At 39.0% G+C, this 23135-nt stretch overlaps 1 protein-coding gene across 1 annotated transcript in view; it reads right to left on the bottom strand.

The window, feature by feature from the left end:
• Positions 1 to 23135, bottom strand: part of ASAH2 (N-acylsphingosine amidohydrolase 2) — a 126196-nt gene that overhangs the window by 20275 nt on the left and 82786 nt on the right. Inside the window, exons 13-20 of the mRNA XM_073794235.1 lie at positions 20889 to 20993; positions 20670 to 20751; positions 9384 to 9499; positions 8242 to 8336; positions 6544 to 6583; positions 5654 to 5749; positions 2875 to 2970; positions 585 to 731 (exon numbers count right to left, since the gene is read on the bottom strand). Of these exons, the coding sequence (XP_073650336.1) occupies positions 585 to 731; positions 2875 to 2970; positions 5654 to 5749; positions 6544 to 6583; positions 8242 to 8336; positions 9384 to 9499; positions 20670 to 20751; positions 20889 to 20993 (777 nt within the window). The remainder of the gene's footprint in view (positions 1 to 584; positions 732 to 2874; positions 2971 to 5653; positions 5750 to 6543; positions 6584 to 8241; positions 8337 to 9383; positions 9500 to 20669; positions 20752 to 20888; positions 20994 to 23135) is intronic.

Here is a 23135-nt window from a genome sequence, read left to right as displayed (position 1 = left end):
AGATAAGGATGTCCAGTCTTACAACTTCTTTTCAATATTGCATTGGAGACTCTAGCCAGTGCAATAAGGAAACAATTAAAAGGCATCCACAAAAGAAATTCATAAAGGAATAAGTAAACCTGTTCTTATTCACAGATGACATACTATACATAGACATTTCTAAGGAATCCACACCAAAAATATCTATTGGAACTAATAAATGATTTAGCAAAGTTGCAAGACACAAGCTCTATATCAGATAGTAGTGGTAGAAATCCTGTTTCATTTCTATGTGCTTTTCCTATCCTTGACATATCATAGACAACTTTTCTATGCTACAATGAATGGTTCCAGGACAATCCCTTTAAAAAGAAAAGGAATAATTTGAATTTTAGAAATTCAATTTTCCACAATTACCAACTGAAAAATAAATACTTCCCCATTTTCATGTTTTCAGAGCCTCTGCAGAGATAAGAACAATTTTCTAAATTATTGCTAACAGCTGGTCCGAGGCATGATTCGAGGCAGGTGGTGACATTAAACATCTTTCCCCCCATCCCCACACAGTCTTCTGAAGGATCCCAAGACCTCTTTGCGAGTCTTACCACTCTGTATTTAGGGTTGGCTGGCTGCAGGACATCCCCAAAAGTTGTGCCTACAGGCGCTCTATCCACAGCATTAGGGATTAATGGGGCCATCAGGCCTTTGAAAAATGGAGGCTCTGGACCGCTGCTCAGATTGGCTACTGTATCCTAGAACAGAGAGCATTTGCTTAAGAAGCATACAATGTAGAGTCAAGACCCTTCCCCCCAGATCCCCAAAAATGCCTTCATTAAAGCAAACACATACACACTCACTTTCCCACTCCCTCTCCCTCTTCCCAAGAGCTAACAACTGCAACAAAATGCGAGGGGAACTCTGCTGAAATAGGAGCCTAGATGTCCATAATTTTAACTTTTGTGACTAGAAGAAAGTGTCAGTCACAGGTAACACTTTCACTCCCCTAGGCAGTATAATCTAGAGTGTAAGCTAGGAATCATGCTCCACGAGTTTAGATTCTGGGACAGCCATTCTTTAACTGTATGACTCTGGAGAGAAACACATGATAAGCCTCTGTAACATGACACTGTAATTATTCTTCTAAGGTTTAAAAAGTGTTGAGTCTCTCTTATCCAAAGTCACTACGAAGTTTTTTCCTAAATCCTTCTCTGTGCTCATTAAAGACTATAATAAATATATTTTTAATTTAAAAGTTAAGATCAGCCTGTATCATGACTGGTTTAATCTATACTTTCCACAAAATTTGCCACCTTTAATAGTGTCACCAAAATTCTAATCTGAAATTTTAAATAGTCCTCATATGGATTTGATGTACTTTAATCCTTGCTTTATATGTTTAATCTTGACAGCAGCCACATAACCGACTCGTTATCATTCTCATTTTGCAAATGGGAAGATAAGCTTAAAGATACTCAGCGGTTTTTTTTTTTTCAAGATCACATAGATATTCTTAGACACGTAACTGTAAAATTCTGAAACAAATTTCCACAAAATGAATCACACTTTTCTTCCTAAATATCACTATAGAATTTGATGACTCTACTTCCATGGGAAGAGCTATAAACCTGTAATTGCATGAAAGTTAAACAGTGGTTATCTCTAGAGATGGGTTAGAGGTTTATACTTTTCTGTATAATCTGAATATTCTACAAATAGTTAGCTTTTATGATGAAAACTAAAAATAGTTCTGTTTTTTAAAAAATTATCAGACCTAAAATTGAAAAGAATATTATGATAAAACAATAACCTGATAATTAAAATATATCTGAAGTAAATACCTTGTACTGAAACTTCAAATACACAGTCAATAACTAATTAGATGGAGACATATGAAATTGCCCATATTTCACTATTTTGACCTACAGAAACAGCAGTTTTGTTTCAATTTAATATATCCAAGCTCTTTCTGTGAAAGGGCTTTATTGTCTTTGCTATGCCATCATTGCCTCACAGCCTTTATTGGGGCTTATGTGGTATTGTACAAGGGTCCATTTATCACATTAAAGTCCTTATCCTGCTTATTGACTAATCTTTTGACACCAGAGTGAAGCTTCATACATAAACTATATGCCAGAGGGAAGATTTACACAAGTGGAGTTCCTTTAAGTAAACTTATTTAGGTGTACAGATTTTAGGTAGATACAATGTGTGTGTACATTCCAAGACACTGTTGTACTTTATCAAACCTAAGGCTCTATTGATAATAACTATTATTATTTTTGAACCACCAAGAAAGTGAAAACATGCTACTAACTATAATTGTAAGATTCCTTTGATTGGAAGATATTGAGTTGGCCAAAAAGTTTCTTCAGTTTTAGGTAAAAGTAAAAGACATTTTTCATTTTCACCAAGAACTTTATAAAACAACGTATTCATTAACCGAATGAACTTTTTGGCCAACCCAATACATCCCAATTTCAGAGATGTTATAATATGGAAAATGGGCATCTCAGAACTGATAAACCACTCAATTCAGGAAGCAACTGGAGAGAAACTGACCAAGATTAGAGAGCACTGGTTCAACTCACAGTTATAGTAAGCTTGATCACTTCTCATCTCTGAACCTATTTGCTCATCTGAAAAATGGGGAAAAATACCTCCATACTTCACAAGGTGATTGGGAGGATAATAGGTATGAAAAATGGTCACTACCAAAAGATGTTAACTGACTCTGAATTTATTTTACCAGTTTCACTTCTTAGAGATACCTCACAGCTACAATATTTTTAAATATAAAGATTTTCAAAGAAACTGAACACTCAAAGCTAAGGTCTTTTTTGCTTCCCTCTGCATCTCCCCACCCCTGAGACACACAAACATACAATTTTTGATTACCGTAGCAATGGCCTTAGCAAGGACTCTGAAAAGCTGGATGTAAGCAGACAGAGTATGTGGTCCATAAATTGTGGATGCTGCCTCATACCGCTGAGCCTGCAGGAGAGGCAGAACAGAGTCTTATACCATTCTGCGTATTTCGATCCATTTACAGAGGTGTTGCATTTTATTGAGGGGTGATGACTGCACATCTTGCATAATCCAAACTGACATAATTCAAGACTACTTATGACAAAGGAGAGTGGGCATTTCCATTTACCAGCAAAAGTAAATGGCTCCCATCAACTACTTGTTCAAGGCAGTGAAGAATTCTCCTGGCTTATGCCATTTGGACCAACCGTCCAGTTAACCTGAAAGAGAGTAATAGCTCCTGAGTTTATGTCTATCTTAAGTACTTGTAATATAAATGTTTTCCCCCAAAGAGTACAGCAGGAGAAAAAAATGAGGAAAAATAAGAGGCTTAGTAACTCCTGGATAAACTGGGGGGTGATGGAACTATCTGGAGAAGGACATTTAACCCATCATAGAACTATAAAATGGAACCAAATACAACTCCTTTTACCTGAGCGCCAAGGCTTTGGTTGTTCCACAGAAACCTCCAATTCATCAAATCTAACCTGGAACTCATCACTCCAAATATATCAGCTTTCCCTGCAACATTCTTCATCTCAGTGAAGGCCATCATTCCAGTCTCCCATGCCAGGATCATCTTGCAGTCAGCTTAGACCCCACTCTCTCCTTCATCCTATATCCTATGTCTCCAAGTCATCATTACTTAACATCTCTTGAATTTTTTCATTTTCCTCTTTCTTTACTGCTTTACCTTGGTCAAACCCTTAGCTCTCACCCAGATCATAACTACAGCTTCTTAATCAGTTCTCTGCCTCTACACTTGTCCTTCCAATTCATTTCCTACACTGCCAGCCCAGTGAGCTTTCTAAATTACAGATTTCAACAGAGCATTCTTTCCTCTAAATTCTACTGCAGTTCCCCAAAATCTTACTTATTGAATCAAAGCTCTGAGGCACAGCATAAAAGACTCTCCATCGATCTAACCCTTGCCTCCCACTCTAGCCCCTGTCTCACTGCCGTCATCATGCTAATTCCATGGTACTCAACTAATTATGGCCCCTTAAATATACTAAGTCTGCCCCTCTGGACCTTCGTGTATGTAGCTCCCTCAATATGGAACACCCTCCCTAACTTTTATTTGCTTAATTAGTCCTTACTCATTCTCAATAACTTGGACAAATTCTACATCTTCGTGAAAATCTGCCAGTCCCCAACTTCAAATACCCAGTCTAAACTGGTGCTCTTTCTCCTCGTTTTCACAACACCTTGTGCATCCCTTTCACAGAAGTGTAATCATCTGCTTTCTTCTATGTCTTTTACTGGCCCATAAATTCTAGTGGTCTTGAGGGCAAGGCATTGTTATGCCCAGATAGTGGCTAGTACAGTATCTCTCACAAAACATATCTGTTGACTGAATAAGTTAATTAGTTAATTAATACTAATCTTTTCATGTCCCTAACCAGGAGACTAGCTAGTAGGGGTTCCTAACTTTACTTGCACCTTGGACTACTTTGGCAGTCTGTTGAGGCCTATGGACCCCTTTCAGAGCAACATTTCTAAACACATAAAATAAAATACATGGATTGACAAAGGAAACCCATTCAACTGAAATCAAACAATAATAAACCAATTTTGCAACAGAGTGATGTTTGTGCTTCTGTATGATGCTACTGAATAACCAGATCTAGTAGCAGATCTAATAACTACTGTGATTTTAAAATAGCAATGAGAGTAAAAGGTATTTCCAGATGTGCAGTAACTATTTGTGATATGAAAAATATTCATGGTTCCTATTGGTGACAAAAGTCAGAGGTACAGCTGATATTCTGTCATTTGTTGCCTACATTCATAATTGAAAGAGATGCTAAAAGACAGTTACAGATAAATGAAAAAGTGGATACGTGAAAACTTATTCACATCTAAGTTTACCCCAGTTAAGAACCTTTATTCAACAGGATTTCCTAGAAGGCAGGGACCCTTCAGTAAAGTCAACAGAGGGCAGCAGGGCAGACTCTACTGCTGGAATTACTGAGTATTTGTCAAGGGGTAGCCTGTGTGCCACAGTATGGATTGCCAAGTTATACCTGCAGATGTATTAGAAACCATTAATTGTGGAACTCTACACCATTTTCACATTTTTAACTACTGTCGTTTAAAAGTACTTGGGCTACTTTCTGTACTATTTGTAAACAAAAACGCATTACCAGGCAGCAGCCTCCCTAATTTTTTTGAGGCTCCGTTTCTTAATCTGTATCATGGATATAATAATACCCTACTTCAGTCGCGGCTAATTGTGAGGACTATGTAAGATCACGTTTGCAAGGTGCTTAGCCAGTGCACTCAATAAACAGAAGCTATCAATGGGAGTTTTTCCCAGGTTCTACAGAAGTTTAAGGCACCAGAAGTATTAAGGATAGAGTTAGGAATGTTGTATGCCATAACCCAGGCTTATTATCAGTGCCCCTGACAGAGTAATTTATTTCAGAGAAAGTGGAAGTCAGTGAGACTAGAATTTTGACCTGAACTTGGAAATGGTCAACCTAGAACTCCCAAATACAACCTCTGGCTTATCATTCTCTTACCAGCCCTAAAACAAAATCACCTCTCAAAAACACGATTGAGGAAGTCCACAAAGAAATTCTGCATTTGACGCAACAGTCTTGACCAGGGTATAATTCATTTAAAGGATGAGAACTTTTAATTTTACCTGGTATTCTTCATAGGTGGTAATGTAGTGTGTATATACATTGCATAGACCCGAAATAACAACAGTCATATTCAGCATCCCATAAGTTGCAAATTCCTAGGGGGAAAGGGAGAGTGCAATAAAATTACTCTTCATCTTATAGTGTATTATCATCCTACTTATACTTAACATACAATTATAAATATGAATCATTAGTGTAAGATAAATATCTTAACAATATTTTTCCTAATGATCTAAACTGCCTAGGAGTACAGGAGTATCTAAGGATCCCTTAGGAAAACTGAAAGCCATAACTCTGCACTATAGTTGCGCAAGTCAATGGATCTCCAAACATCTTAACGATTGCATTTGCAGATGCAGAATCTTATTACCAAAATACAGATATTTTATCAATTTCCAAAAAAGTATAATGGGAACATATTAGCTAACCACAGGAGTTATTTCCAGCTCCAAATAATAAAACATTTGTTGATTATGTCATCTTAGAACCATTTACAATACTTTCTGAATGTAAAGAAAATCACAAATATAAATAAAATACAGCATTTTTAACATGTGTTAGATTTTTATTTACACAGGACTATAAGATACTAATGTACTTGGGGTCATTTACTACTGAATCCATAAAACCATTATCAATTTTTAAATTATTGGTACATAAATACAAATGAAATACTTTAATCTTACTATAGTTCTCTTATATTTTTTAAGTTTCTTCTTATGCCATTAATATTTCATTTTCACCTCCAGCCGTTATTTTCAAGATGTGTAAAACTCTCGTCATCTTCGCAAAGAATAATTTAAAAGGTGCCAGATCACAGGGACAGGGAATTCTTTTCTCTTTTCCAAATAAAAATGCATATGGATATTTTATTTCGTTTTTAATTTACCTCTTGAACTGCCTCCCGAAGTCTTCGTCCAGACATGGTCCTGAGTCAAGAAAACAGAATTATCAGAGTGTTTTCCTATTCAGAATGTACACAAGGTACACAGAAAGACTTGTAGTGAAAGCCAAAATGTGAGCCTGGCTAACAATAGTAAAGTGTATAGAAACAATGCAAGTTAAAGCTGAGCTTTTTTCCTCACTGCCGTATCTTCAAAACAAATCCTAAAGTGAAAACAGACAACTTGAAGGAGGAAAACAGAATCAATGAATATCACTGGCAAAAGATCCCAATCACTTTCCATTCACTGAGTCGACAATAGGTTGCATTCTATTTAATAACAGCTGAGGCAAGTAGAGAGTGTACTGTTCCTGCCTACAAAGAACTTACTATTTCATTCATTCATTTAATCCTTCAGTAAAATATTGGACACCTACCACATACCAGACCCACTTCAAACTGCTAAGGATTCAACAGTATGGAGCTGACATTCTAGGGAGGGAAGATGGTCAACAAGCAAATAAAAAAGTGAGATGACTGTAAGTGCTATGGAGAGTATAAGGTAGGATAAGGATGAAAGAGGATGGTGGTGGTCATTGTGGGGATGGTGGTGTTCGTGCTGATGCTGTAGTGATGTGGTGGTGGTAGGAGTGGTGGTGGGGTAAAGACAATGTTATATCATGTAAGCAAGACTGGCATCTCTGTTAGAGTTTTGAGCAGAGAATTGAAGGAATAAAAGACTTGGCCATGGGGATAAATGGAGGGTTAAGTGTTTCAGGCGGAAGGAACTGTAAATTCGAAAGCCCTAAAATAGAAGCGTGCTTGGTAGTCTGGGAATGGCACTGAAGCCAAGGTGGCTGCAGCAGGGGTGATCAAGGGGGAGTGGTATGAAATCAGATCAGAGAGCTTGCTGAAGAGAGGATCACATAGGGCCCTGTCGGATATTACAAGCGTTTGAGAATTTCTCTGGAGAGTTAGAAGCCATTGAAAGGTTTTGAGTAGTGACATGATTTGACTTATGCTTTACAGGGATTACTCTGGCTATAATGTTGAGGAAAGACTATAGAGGAGTGAGGGAGAAGCAAGAAGGTGAGACAGGAGGTTATTGCAGTAAAATCCAGGGGAGAGATAATGGTGGCTTAGACCCAGGTTGGGGCTGGGGGGTGGGGAGGGGAAGAATGATGGAAACTGTTGAATAGAACATACAGAATTTGCTGAAGGATTGAAAGCAGGGAAAACTGAAAAAGAGAGAATTCAGGGATGACTCTAAGATTTAGGGCCTGAGCAATGAAAAGATAAAAAATTGCTACTTACTAAGATAGGAAATATGGCATAAGGAGCGGATTTAAAATATGCTTCCATGCTTCTAATACCTAAATCGATTGTTTCACGACCCTATGTTTTAATATTATTTAAAGTCTTTCTACTGACATAATAAATCACTGCATAATTTTATTGGAATGATAACTTTTCAAATTTTTCTGTTTACTTCAAGTTACCCACTAGTAACAGGCAGAGAGAGATTCATTCTTCAGAGGCCCCACCAAAAGAGGGTGGGAATATTTGTCACCGTCGCCAAACATAGCACAGTAGGATACAAAGGAGTCAGTATAGAATTATCTGCCCATGATAAGAAGTGATCCCAACAGAAACACATCCACAACAGTTACATGTGTAACTACAAAAAGAAAAACAGGAACTTACGTAAACTCCCCAGGGATGGCAGTGATGGCCAAGAACCCAAGAGTAATAATCTGAACATCAACTATATCTGGGTGCCAGGGATGAGGTTTTGACAGCTAAGAACCAAAAGCATGAAAACTGTGTTAAGAATATTATTCTTTCTATCGTCAAGAGACTGACGCTGCTCATAGAAGTTCCTTTATTAAAGGATTTTAAATGTTTCCAGCTGTTTTGGGGTGTCTTATCCTAATATCATATTTCTTTTCTAATTCATGTAGTATTAAATATTCTATCTATTCAATAATAATAAGATGTAAATCTTATATACCAGTGTCCCATTAACCTGGACTTATTTTCTCATCAATGAAGTTTCTAATGGATTTATCATTGTGGAATCACAATGTGTAATAGATAACCAAGTGTTCTCCTATATTACCATGGTGACTATATTTATATAAGATGAATAAGAAATTACCATCATTTGGAATAGCTTAAGTTAATGATTTCTTTTTACTTTAAATCTTCAGTTACCAAGTCTTGCCTTACTTTTTAGGTTTTCTCCAAGAGAATCTATCCTTTACCATATTCAGATTAGTAGAATCTTTCCCTCTATTCCTTTGTTTCCTCTCTTTCTTCTTCCTGGAGAATTTTAATTAAATATTAGAAAAAAACTCTATTTAAAAATTTTTTCTACATCAAAAATCCATGATAGTATGAACACTGTATGAATATGAAAATCCATGTTCCAAAGAGCATTTAAAGAATATTGCTTTACTTAATAATGTTGCCTGAGTTGTGAGAAAATAACCTGAGATATTTTTCTCTGCAAAGAATTCTGTGTTCACTCCTATCCTGGAGTCAACATAAACAAATCCTGAATAAGAAAAATGTTACTCTTATTCTTCCTTTTCCACTGTTCTAATTGCTTCATTTATTTACTATAGATGTAAAACTCTAAGTCAGTGTCTTTAATAATCATAACCCTTATTTCTTAGAGTTACACTTATAGCATCCATATTTTTTAATATTAAAAATTTGGTATGGGAACATCTGAATAACACACAGATCTACTATTTAACACAGAGCTACTATTCATATCTGATAATTCATAAATGTAAAATTAACGATATACTAATTTCACCATGATAATCAAAATGTATTACCTCTCCAGTATGAAGAAGGATTGGCTTTGGTTTTTGGCATTCTTTGATTTCTTCAGATGGCTTGCCCAGGGCCTGATCCCGAATACTGTCCCACGATGGATCCCCTACTGTTGTCCCTATTAGGAATGTTATGATTAATATGATTCCAACCCTCTGAAAAATATCATCATTTTGACAAATGTTGTACAACAATGCTTTTAGGACTTTGAGAGATTTTATCGAGGTTGTTGTTCAATGATTCCAAACAGTTGCATAATAGAAGAGGCAAGATTTCCTGTACATCCTAAAGTAGGAGCCGTTGTTTAATTAGACCTCAGTGTGGTTGACAGAATAAAAGAATATATATGTTCTACAACCTTAATTTTTTTTATTGCTCTTTCTCAACCATTTTGCAAATAAAAAATATGATATAATTAAATGTAGGTCTATGAACTGAATCACCTTTTTCTTATTTTGAAAACTATAAAAAAAAAACACCTCCAACGTGAAGTACCAGTTGTTTGACTTGTGGTCTCTAAAGACCCACTCTTGAATCTCCACTTAATTATGCACACACACACACACACACACACACACACACACGAGCAATAAAAACAACCATCAAGCGTAACACCCATAATCTGGGGAAAAGCTTTGTTAACTACAAAACCTAAGAACATAGAACCTATAATCCATTAGGAAAATATAACAACTATGAACATATATGAACCTAATAACAGAGTACAAAAATACATGAAACAAAACTGACAGAAATGAAGGGAGAAACAATCAACAATAATAGTTGGAACTTCAATAACTCACTTTCAATAACAGATAGAACAACGAGTGAGAAGACCAATAGGAAAGTATAAAATTTGAACAGCACTAGAAGCCAACTAGACCTAACAGATACTAACAAAGGGCTCCATCCAACAACAGCATAATATGTATTCTTCTCAAGTGCATATGGAACATTATCTAAAATAGACCATATGCTGGCCATAAAACAAACTTCAATAAATGTTTTAAAGTATAAATAATACAAAGTATGTTTTCAACCACAATGTAATGAAATTAGAAATAAATAACAGAAGAAAATTTGATAAACTCACAAATACGTGGAAATTGAGCAACATGATTATGAATAGCTAATGGTCAAAAAAGAAATCAAAAGAAAATATAAAAACAGTTTCGGATGAATGCAAATGAAGACACAGTATATCAAAACTTATAGAATGCAGTGAAAGCAGTTCCCGTAGGGAAATTGATAGCTTTAAATGCCCTTATAAAGAAAGGAGATGACCTCAGCAAGATACCAAAGTAGAAGATATCAGCTTTCATCTCCCCACAGAATACAATAATTAGCTATCCACAAAAGAAAATAGCTCTGGGAGGGCTCAAGAGTCCAACTAAAAACCTACAGCAACACCGTGGAGCAAAACAGAATAACCACATGAAAAGGGTCACTGGGAAGGTTGGCTTATCTGAGACATCTCAAGATGGCTAGGAACGAAGAAGGGCAGAAGATATCAGTACCAGCCACATAACAGATGCCATCATTTGCTGCAGTGGCCTCTGCTCTGCGGAAGACCCTGGAAACCCTTGCCACTGAGAACCTGAACAGCCTCTGCAACAGACTCTCTACAGCTTTCATGAAAGAGGACCCTGTTTGTCAGTGCAAACCCCAGAAGACTGCTCCACAGAGACACCAGCAGCTTGTATGACTGAGGTAACCAATGATGGATTACCATGGATCACTGAAGAGAGACGTGATGCTGTACCTCCCTCATGAGAAGCTTCTGTTCCACTGCCCTGGAGTCAGGGCTGTCAGTCCCCCACCCCCAAACCCATACATGACCCTGACCCCAGAGCCATGGGTGTTCCATGTACGCCCATGTTTCAGACCCCAACTTTGTGACCATGCTATGTTTTCCTGAGCTCCAAACCCCAGACCTGCAGCTGCCCTGCAAGTACCTGTAACTCAGGCACTGGAGCCACTGCAAGTGGACCTGAACCCCAGAACCACTTTCCTCTGCAAATGCACGTGTTCTAGTCCCCAGCTCCACGGCTGCTCCACATGTGCCCATACCTCAGGCACAGAGCTGTTGGTGAGCCAGTGTCCTGGACCCTGGAAGCATGGTTGCTCCACAAGCACCCAAGCTCTAGATCTCAGGTATGTCACTGTTCCATGAATGCGACATATCAGACATCAGTGCCACCACCACTGTGAATGTACCTGAAGCCAAACATAGCACCCAAAGTGATGCCCTTGGCCATGACATCCTCCAAGGGAGAAAAGGATGTCAGGATGTCCCCAGCAGACTTCACCACTGAAGATCACAACAGCGCTCACAGCAGCTGCAGATACCCTTAGTACTGGCCTTTGAGGACACATGCAATCTTCGCCAATGATGACCTCAGCTGACAGAGCTGCATGGAGACTATGCCACTTGGGCTGCCCTGGAGCTGGAACAACCACAGTCACCCAATCAATGTCTCTGCAGCCACCCAAAGGTGAAGGCCTTTCCCCACCAAAACCATTCTGTAAAGTCTGGAAGAGGTGACTGATCCATCAAATGCACAGACAAATGCAATTCTATGAGACAACAGAAATCAAGGAAACATGACATCACAAAAGGGATACAATAATTTTCCAATAACTGACCCGAAGAATTGGAGATCTAGAAACTGTCAAAGAAGAACTCAAAATAATTGTGTCAAAGAAGTTCAGCAAGCTACAAGAGAACAAATATATACAACTTAACAAAATCAAGAAAATAATTATGAACAAAATGAGAGTTCAACAGAAAGGCAGAACCATAAAAAAGAGCCAAACAAATTCTGGAGCTGAAGAAGGCAATGAAGGAAATGAACAATGCAGTAGAGAGCATCAACAGCAGATTTGATCAAGCAGAAGAAATAATCTGTGAACTCAAAACAAGTCATTAGGAATTATTCAATTAAAGTGAAAAAAATGAAAAAGAATGAAGAAAGCCTACATGAATTATGAGACACAAAATGCCAAAGGGAGTTCTTCAGGCTGAAATGCAAGGATACTAATAGCCCATAAAAGATATGAAAGAACAGGTATACCTCATTTTCTTGCACTTTGCTGATATTGTGTTTTTCTGTTTGTTTGTTTGGGGTTTTGTTTACAAATTGAGGGTTTGTGGTAACCCTGCATTGAGCAAGTTGATCAGTGCCATTTTTCCAACAGCAATTGCTAACTTCATGACATTGCATCACATGTTAGTAATCCTCACTAGATTTCAAACTTTTTCATTATTGTTATATTTCTTACAGTGATCTCTGATCAGTGATCTTTGATGTTACTACTGTAATAGTTTGGCAGCACTACCAACCACATCCATCTAAGACAGAAAACTTAATTGATAAATGTACGCGTTCTGACTGCTCCACTGACTGGCTGTCCCTCCATCTCTCTTCCTCTCCTTAGGCCTCCCTATTCCCTGAGACACAACAATATTGAAATTAGGCCAACTAATAACCCTACAGTGGCCTCTGTGTATTCAAGTGGAAGGAAGAGTCGCACATCTCTCATTTTAAATCAAAAGCTAGAAATGATTAAGCTTAGTGAGGAAGACATGTTGAAAGCCGTGATATGACAAAAGCTAGATCTCTTGCACCAATAGTCAGCCAAATTGTGAATGCAAAGGAAAGTTCTTGAAGGAAATTAAAAGTGCTATTCCAGCGAACACACAAATAAGAAAGTGAAACAGTCTTATTACTGATATGGAGAATGTTTTAATTGTCTGGATAGAGAAGCAAACCAGCCACAACATTCCCTTATGCCAAAGCCTAATTCAGGGCAAGGCCCTAAACTTCTTCAATTCTATGAAGGCTGAGAGAGGTGAGGAAGCTGCAAAGGAAAACTCTGAAGGTAGCAGAGGTTGGTTTATGAGCTTTAGGGAAAGAAGCCATCTCCATAACATAAAGGTTCAAGGTGAAACAGCAAGTGCTAATGTAAAAGCTGAGGAAAGTTAGCCAGAAGAATAAGCCAAGATAATGAATGAAGGTGGTTACACTAAAAACAGATTTTCAACGTAGGCAAGACAATCTTCTTTTGGAATAAGATGCCATCTTGGACTTTCTTAGCTAGAGAGGAGAAGTCAATGTCAGGCTGACTCTCTTGTTAGGGATAAACATAGCTGGTCACTTTAAGCTGAAACCAATGCTCATTTACCATTCTGAAAATCCTAGGGCTCTTAAGAATTGTGCTAAATCTACTCTGCCTGTGCTCTATAAATGGAACAACAAAGCCTATATGACAGCATGTCTGTTGACAAGATGGTTTACTAAATATTTAAACACCACTGTTGAGATCTACTGCTCAGGAAAAGATTCCTTTCAAAATATTAGTGCTTGGGCTTCCCTGGTGGTGCAGTGGTTGAGAGTCCGCCTGCCGATGCAGGGGACACGGGTTCGTGCCCCCGTCTGGGAAGATCCCACATGCCGCGGAGCGGCTGGGCCCGTGAGCCATGGCCGCTGAGCCTGCGCGTCCAGAGCCTGTCCTCCACAACGGGAGAGGCCACAACAGTGAGAGGCCCGCATACCGCAAAAAACAAAACAAAACAAACAAACAAAACATTACTGCTCACTGACAATGCACAAGTCACCCAAGAGCTCTGAAGAAGATGTACAAGATTAATGTTGTTTTCATGCTTGCTAACACAATACCCATTCTGAAGCCTGTGGATCAAGGAGTACTTTTGACTTTCAAGTCTTATTATTTAAGAAATACACTTCAGAAGGCTATAGCTGCCATGAACAGTGATTCCTCTGATGGATCTTGGAAAAGTCAATGGAAAACTTCCTGGAAAGGATTCACCATTCTAGATGCCATTAAGAACATTCATGGTTCATGCAAAGTGGGCAAAATATCAACATTAACAAGGGCTTGGAAAAAGTTATTTCAGCTCTCATGGATGACTTTGAGGGGTTCAAGACTTCAGTTGAGGAAGTAACTGAAGAGGTGGTGATAACAGCAAGAGAACTAGAATTAAAAGCAAAGCCTAAAGATGTGACTTAACTGCTGCAATCTCATGATGATAACTTCCACAAATGAGGAGCTGCTGCTTATGAATGAGCAAAGAAAGTGATTTCTTAAGGTGGAATCTTCTGGTGAAGATGCTCTGAAGACCACTGAAATGACAACAAAGGATTTAGAATGTCATGCAAACTTAGTTGATAAAGCTGTGGCAGGGTTTGACAGAACTGACTCCAATTTTGAAAGAAGTTCCACTGTGGGTAAAGTACTATAAAATGCATTGCACGCTACAGAGAAATCACTTGTGAAAGAGTCAATCAATGCAGAAAACTTCATCATTGTCTTATTTCAAGAAATTGCCACAGTCACCACAACCTTCATCGACCACCACCCTGATCAGTCAGCAGCCATCAACATCAAGGCAAGACCCTCCACCAGCAAAAAGATTATGATTATGACTCCTTGAAAACTCTGCTGATGGTTACCATTTTTAGCAATAAAAGTATTTTTTATTAAGGAATGTACATTTTTAAGACATAATGTTATCACACACTTAATAGACTAACAGTATAATGCGAACATAACTTTTATAAGCACTGGGAAATAAATAACAATATAATAATAGTAGGGAACATCAATGGCCCACTTTCAAAAGTGGTTAGATCATCCACACAGAAAATCAACAAGGGAACATTGGACTTGAATCATATCTTAGACCAACTGGACCTAAAAGACACATATGGAACATTCTACCCAACAACAGTAGAAAACACATTCTTCTCAACTATGCATGAAACATTCTCCAGTATTGATCATGTAGGGTCACAAAAGAAGCCTCAGCAAATTTAGAAGATTGAAATCATACCAACTATCTTTTCTGACCACAAAGACATGAAACTAGAAATCAGTAACAGGACAACTGGAAAATTCACAGATATGTGAAGATTAAAACACATACTCCTGAACAACTAATGGGTCAAAGAAATCAAAATGAAATCAAAAATACCTCAAAACAAACAAAACATAAATGGAAATACAATATACCAAAAACTTACTGTACAGAGCAAAATAAGTTCTGGGAGTGCAGTTTATTGTGATATACCCCTACATTAAGAACTAAGAAAGATCTCAAAAAAACAACCTAACTTTACACCTCAAGGAACTAGAAAAAGAACAAACTAAGCACAAAGTTAACAGACGAAAAGAAATAACAAAGATCAGAGTAGAAATAAATAAAATAGAGACCAGAAAAACAATAGGAAAAAACCCACAAAATGAAGAGCTGGTTTTTGAAAACACAAAATTGACAAACCTTTAGTTAGACTAACTAAGAAAAAAAAGAGAGAAGCCTCAAATTTTTCAAAAAATTAGAAATGAAAGGTAAGACATTACAAATGACACCTCAGAAATACAAAAAGATGACTATAAGCAATTATACACCACCAAATTGGATAACCTAGAAGAAATGGGTAAATTCCTAGAAATTCCTAGACTAAATCATGAATAAATAGAAAACTTTAAGCAGACTAATAATGAGTAAGAAGATTGAATCAGTAATCAGAAACCTCCTAACAAAAAAAGACTAGGATCAGATGGTTTTACTGGTGAATTCAACCAAACATTTACGGAAGAATTAATGCCAGTTCTTCTCAAACTCTTCTCAAAAATTAAGGAGGAGGGAATACTCCCAAATTTGCTTTATGATGCGAACATTACCCTGATACCAAAGCCATATAAGGGCACTATGAGAAAAAAAAAAAAAAAGGCCAATATCTCTGATGAATATAGAAGCCAAAATCCCAAGCAAAATACTAGCAAACTGAATTCAATAGCACATTAAAATGATCATGCACCATGATCAATGGGATTTATTCCTGGAATGCAAGAATGGTTCAAAAAATGTGAATAAATGAATGTGATATACCACTTTAATAGCACAGGAGAGTTCTCCCTTTACTCCGTGCCCTAAATAAATAGGAAAACATCCATGTTCAAGGATTAGAAGACTTAAAATTGTTAAGATTACAGTGCTCCTCGATTTAATCTACAGATTCAATACAATTGCAATCAGAATCTCAGCTGACTTCTTTGTAGAAGTTGACAAACTGATTCTAAAATTTAAATAGAATTGCAAAGGACTCAGAATAGCAAAAACAATCTTGAAAAAGGAGAACAAAGTAGGAGGACTCATATATCCTGATTTCAAAACTTACTGCACAGCAATAGTAATGAAGAAAGGGTGATACGAACCATGGAATACTACTTAGCTATAAAAAAGGAATGATTTTTCTTTTTTTAAAGGGTGATACTAGCACAAAAAATAAACACAGATCAACAGAATAGAATTGGGAATCCAGAAATAAGACCATGAATCTATGGTCAACTGATTTTCAATGAGTGTGCCAAGCCCATTCAATGGGTTAAAAAAAATAGCCTTTCAACAAATGGTGCTGTAATAACTGGATAGCCACAAGGAAAAGAATGAAGGTGGATTGTTACCTCACACCATATATAAAAGCTAACTCAAAATAGCTCAAAGATCTAAATATAAGAGCTAAAACCATAAAACTTCTAGAAGAAAACGGGTAGGTTTTCATGACATCAAATTTAGCAAAGGATACTTAAGTATGACACCAAAAGCATGAGACACAAAAGCAAAAATAGACCATTTTGATTTCATCAAGATTAAAACTTTTTGTGCTTAAAAGGACACAATGAAGAATGTGGAAACACAACCCACAGTAGGGAGATCAGCCAAAACGGTGGAGTAGAAAGACCATGAGCTCACCTCCTCTCATGGCCACACCAAAATAACAACTATTTACAGACCACTTATTGATGGAAAAGACCAGAACCTACCATAAAAGATCTTCTATAACTAAAGATATAAAGAAGAACCACAGTGATATAGGTAGTCAAGACCCATACCCTCTGGGTAGGTGACCCAGCAACAGGAAAATAATTACAATTTCAGAGCATCTCCCCAAGGAGCAAAGGTATTGAGCCCCACATCAGTGTCCCCAGCCCAGCATTTCTCTTCCAGGAAGATGAGCCACTAGAACTTTTGGCTTTGAAGGCCAGTGGGGCTTACTTGCAGGAGACCCAGAGAGCTGTGGGAAATGGAGATTCTACTAATAAAGCGTGCACAAAAAAATCTCACATGCTCCGAGACCCAGCTCAGAAACAATAATTTGAAAGGAGCCTGGGTTAGACCTACCTGCTAATCTTGGAGAGTCTCCCAGAGAGACAGTGGTCAATTGGAGCTCACAGACACTGGTGGCAGCCATTTTTAGGAGCTCATTCTACCACATACTATTTTGGATCCTCCCTCTAGCTTATTAGCTCCAGGACCCAGCTGTGCCCCTGCCCACCAACTCACAGGCACCCGTACTAGGATATTTCAAGCCAAGTAACTAACTGGGTGGGGACACAGTCCCATCCACCAGTAGACAAGCTGCCTTAAGACACCTCCTGAACCCACAGCCACCCCTGGACACAACCCTGCCCACCAGAGGATGCAGGATCAGGCCGCACACACCAGTGAGGCGGACACCAGCCTCAGGACAATGGTACCCCTGCTGCCTGCAGACTCAGTCCACCCATCAGCAGACCAGCACCAGCTCTGGGACTAGGTGGGCTCTGACCCTGCCCACCAGCAAGCCAACACAAGCTTCAGGACATCCTGGATCCTGCAGCCAGCCATGTCAAGAACCAGCCTCACCCACCAGCAGTCTGACACCAGCTCTGGGACCCTGGGCCCTGTAGCCAGACCCCAGGACTCAGCTCTTCCTGCCAGTGGGCTGGCACTAGCCCCAGGACCTAGCTTCACCCACCAGTGGGAAGACACCAGCCCAGGATCTCCTTGACTCCAGCTCTGCCCACCAGTGAGCTAGCAGTAGCCCAGGGGCCACCTGTGGGTCTGCAGCCAGCTGCCTCATGACCCAGTCCCACCAAGCAGTGGCCAGCAGACTCTGCACAAGGCAGGGCCTGGCAACCAACCAGACCCGGGGCGGGTGGTAGAGCCAAGCTTACGAGACCACCCCCAGTAGTCAGCACACCACAGCAGAAGGACCCAAGCAGCCCAGCTAGCGGGCATCCCTAGAGCATATATGGGACCCATAAGGAACCCTTTCAACTCAGTAATGAGAAGACAAGTAGCCCAATTTAAAAATAAGAAAAATATATGAGTAGACATTTCTCCAAGGAAGAAACTCAGTGGCCAATAAACGTGAAAAGGTTTTCAATATCACTAATCTTCAGGGAAATGCAAATCAAAACCATAATGAGATACCACTCCACACCCAGGGGGTAGATAGAATCCAAAAGGAAGATAAAAATAAGTATTGGTGAGGATGTAGAAAAATCAGAACCTTCAGAACTACTGATGAGAATGTAAAATTGTGCAACAATTTGGAAATAGTCTGGTAGTTCCTCAAATTATTAAACATAGAGTGACCATATGATCCAGCAATTCTACTTCTAAGCATATACCAAAGAGGAGAGATGAAATCATGTGCTCACACAAAAGCCTGGACATGAATATTTATAGCAGCATTATTCCTAATAGTCCAAAAGTGGAACAACCCAAATGTCCATCAACTGAGGAATGCATAAACAAAATCTGGTAAAACCATACAGTGGAATATTATTCAGTCGTAATATAACATAAATGAACTTATCTACAAAACAAAAACAGACTCACGGACATAGAGAACAAAATTTGTGGTTGCCAAGGGGGAGGGAGGATGGGGGAGGGAGGAACTGGGAATTTGGGATTAGCAGATGCAAACTATTATACAAAGAATGGATAAACAACAAGGTCCTACTGTATAGCACAGGGAACTATATTCAATATACTGTAATAAATAACAATGGAAAAGAATATGAAAAAGAATGTATGATATGTATAAATGAATCACTTTGCTGTACAGCAGAAATTAACACAACGTTGAAATCAACTATACTTCAATAAAACAATTTTTAAAAAAGAAAAAAAAAGTAATGAAATACTAATTCATGTTACAACTTGGATGAACCTTGAAAACATGATGCTAAGTGAAAGAAGCCAATGCAAAAAGTCACATTTTTTTTTTACAATTCCATTTATATGAAATGTCCAGAACAGGAAAATACAGAGATAGAGAGATTAGTGGTTGCTTACGTCTGGGAGAGACGGAGACTGTGTTGTACTAGCTAAAGAGTACAGGGTTTCTTTCTGAGGTGATGAAAATGCTCTAAAATTGACTGTGGTGATGGTTGCACATATCTGTGAATATACCAAAAAACCACTGAATTATACACTTTAAATGGGTGAATTTTATGTTTTGTGAATTGTATCTCAATAAACCTGTTAAAAATTATTTATTTTAGAACAGTAGACCAAACTAGATGAAATATTACCAGGAAAGATGATGCCAACTATATCGCATTACAACTGTATTTATTAATTTAACTAATGGTTCCAAAATATATATATATACAAAAGACAAGAATGAAATAAGCCAAAATATTGCCTGTAGGTGATACTCTTCAATTTTTTTTTAACTTTCTCTACTTGCCAGTGCATGTTAGCACAGTGATAATCAGGATAAAATTATAAAACCTATAATAATCAGTTATAAATTCATGGAAATACACACAGGAAGAAGACCCAGGACCATATGCTTTAGGTTCCTAAAAGCTTCTGTTCTGAGGAATCTGGGCTCCAGATTTCCCAGGAATCTGGGAAAGAGACACTAACAACCAGATGGAAGGGCCAACTCATACTGTCGAAGTTACAATGACACTCCCGCTCTGCACCACTCCAACTCCACCCCAGGCTCCAGCCCAATTTAAAACTATTTTTTTTTTTTTTTTTTTTTTTTTGCGGTACGCGGGCCTCTCACTGCTGTGGCCTCTCCCGTTGCGGAGCACAGGCTCCAGACGTGCAGGCCCAAAGGCCATGGCTCACGGGCCCAGCCGCTCCGTGGCATGTGGGATCCTCCCAGACCAGGGCAGGAACCCGTGTCCCCTGCATCGGCAGGCGGACTCTCAATCACTGCGCCACCAGGGAAGCCCTAAAACTACTCTTTCATAGATTGAAATGCAAAGAGAATCTCTGATTCTACTTGAATCAGTGGAAAGCTAAATTATGAAAGATACCTACCCCTGAGAAATCATGTACAAACCTGGAAAGCCTGCATACCCCCAAATTTAAAAAATAAAAATAGTAGAAGTACTGGTTACATTAAACCTTGTTAGGGAACAGAACCCTGAAGTTCAGAACCTGGAACCATAAATCACATCAGACTGCACCTCACCCTGCGTAAAGTTGAGGGTTCCAAATCCGTCAATCGTGCCAGCGGCAAAACTGTAGCCCAAGGCTGGTTTACATGTTTTTGCCTAAAGGAAAAAATTGAAAAAAAACAAAACAAAAATGAAACATAAACAGAAAAAGAAACAGAAGTTGAACTTCAATAATGAGATCAGCCCAGAACTTTACCCTTGTGGCATAATCAGTGTGACTCAGTGACACTTACTGTGTGTGTAGAATTGAGCCAGACGGTGACGTCCGTCATATTCACCCACTGATGAGCTGAAGCCAGTGGCCCAGTTACCTCCTGAGAGGCGGAGGCATACAGTTCCTAGAAAACACACACAGCCTTACCATTAAAAGCAAAAGAGCTAAAATGAATACCAGCAACCGTACCTAAGAAGTGCCAATTTGGAAAAGAGTCTTTCAATCAAGTTTTGTTTTGCTGTCTTATTAGACAGAGCATGTGCATCTCTCCACCAAACCCCCTGTAGCTTCCCAGAAACTTGAAGGCCCTGAGACCACTGATCTGTGTCTATTTCCCACAAATATGAAATTCCAGTGATGCAGGCTATGGTACAAATGCTCCAATCTCGCTAGAAAGACAGCCAAGAAAATTTAAGGTTAGGAGTAGGTGGGCCAAATTACCTTCTTTGCCAGAACAAGGGCGCCTCCATGGGGATTCTCATGGAGTTTTCCCTCTCACAGTCCTTGTAGTCCTCTGGCAGGGCTGGTGCCAAAGGGGGGCTTGAAAGTCTTCAGGACCCACTTCATCTGCATCTGTTCCCCCACCCACTGTTCACCTTTGGATGTTCTTTTTTTTTCCAGTATGGTCAATTGATGCTTTTTTAATCTTAGGGGCACTGTGAGTCAAAACATATTTAGGAAGGTTTGTTTGTATTGAACTGTATCATACAGTAGAGGCAAACCCTGCTTCAGCACCAATGCCTTTGCCTGACACCTAACTCATTTCTACTCTATTGCCATGTCAGTTTCCACAGCCACATGGGAACGCTCAAGTTGTCAGTAACACCAGCTGCAGCCTGCGTCTCCTCATTAAGAGGGAAGTTGTGCCTTGCTGAGAAGAGAATCCAGAATGTGGGACAAATCTCTATGTCGACTGGGCTCAGAATGGTAACAAAATTTCTGACGCCAGATTGTGTCAGGGGTGCACACCCTAAATAGAATCTGTTAATTTAGAACAATCCACTGATAACACCACAGTAATTAAAAAGAAACTGCAGCAATTAGGTTGGCTGGTGTCTGATGTTTTCAAGGTGTTTTTGTTCTTCCTTAATTGCTCCTGAAACATTTTAGAACCCTTGAGACAAAATATTTACACACACACCCTCTCTCAAGCCCATGCTCACTAAAGGTATGGGTAAGCTATAAAAACGAAGAGATTTAGCTATCTTTGTCAGAGATGGCTCAGCCCAAAGCTATCTTTTGTTTTTTCCATCAGAAATGTCTCCATAGGAGCTGATACAAAATATGTAAGCAAAATGGAAGATAAAATTTAGAAGAGGAAGGAGGGTAGAGTAACTTGTAGTAAGCTCACTGGAGACCAGATTCTCTCTTCATCAAAAAATCTTTTAAAAAGAAAGGAAAATGTAAGATGGATGATCTTTCCATATCAAAAAAGACCAGGGACTAATTTGAATCCAAATGGCAAGAATTGGCAGTGGTGCCACTCAGCTTTACCTTGTCACCGAAGGAAAAGTTAAGAAATGGTAGGGCTTCCCTGGTGGTGCAGTGGTTAAGAATCCTCCTGCCAATGCAGGGGACACGAGTTCGAGCCCTGGTCCGGGAAGATCCCACATGCCGCAGAGCAACTAAGCTCGTGCTCCACAACTACTGAGCCTGCACTCTAGAGCCCGCGAGCCACAACTACTGAGCCCGTGTGCCACAACTACTGAAGCCCGCGCGCCTAGAGTCAGTGCTCCACAAGAGAAGCCACCGCAGTGAGAACCCCGCAACGCAACGAACAGTAGCCCCCGCTCGCTGCAACTAGAGAAAGCCCGCGCGCAGCAACGAAGACCTAACGCAGACAAAAATTAATTAATTAATTAATTATTATTTTTTTTTAAAGAAAGAAATGGTCAGGTGACTTGGCAGGCCAAGGCCTGAGAGACTTCTGAGAATTTGGGTCAGTCTGGTTATATCTGGTCATACCACATGAATTGAAAACTTTACAATCTATCATCCAACCACCTGAAGCAAGCATTCTGGCTGAAAGAGAATGTTTCCTGATTACTTCCTTTTAAATGTTCTTCCCATAAGAAGCCAGACACAAGCAGTCACAGAGAGGTTCCTGTGTGGTTTGTGAAAACAACCTTCCTGGTTGACAATAAACAGCATTCAGTCTTCCAGACTCCCTGGTGCAGCTTAAGCTCCTGCTGTCTTCCTTACAATTACGGGCTTCCTGATGAACAATGTCAGTGGATTTTAAAGCATAGTTTTGAATGAAGATGAA

Source organism: Tursiops truncatus, chromosome 16 (genome assembly GCF_011762595.2).
Source record: "Tursiops truncatus isolate mTurTru1 chromosome 16, mTurTru1.mat.Y, whole genome shotgun sequence".
Taxonomy (NCBI): Eukaryota; Metazoa; Chordata; class Mammalia; order Artiodactyla; family Delphinidae; genus Tursiops; species Tursiops truncatus.
Note: the sequence above shows the minus strand (reverse complement) of the source record. Positions and strands in the feature narration are given on the sequence as shown.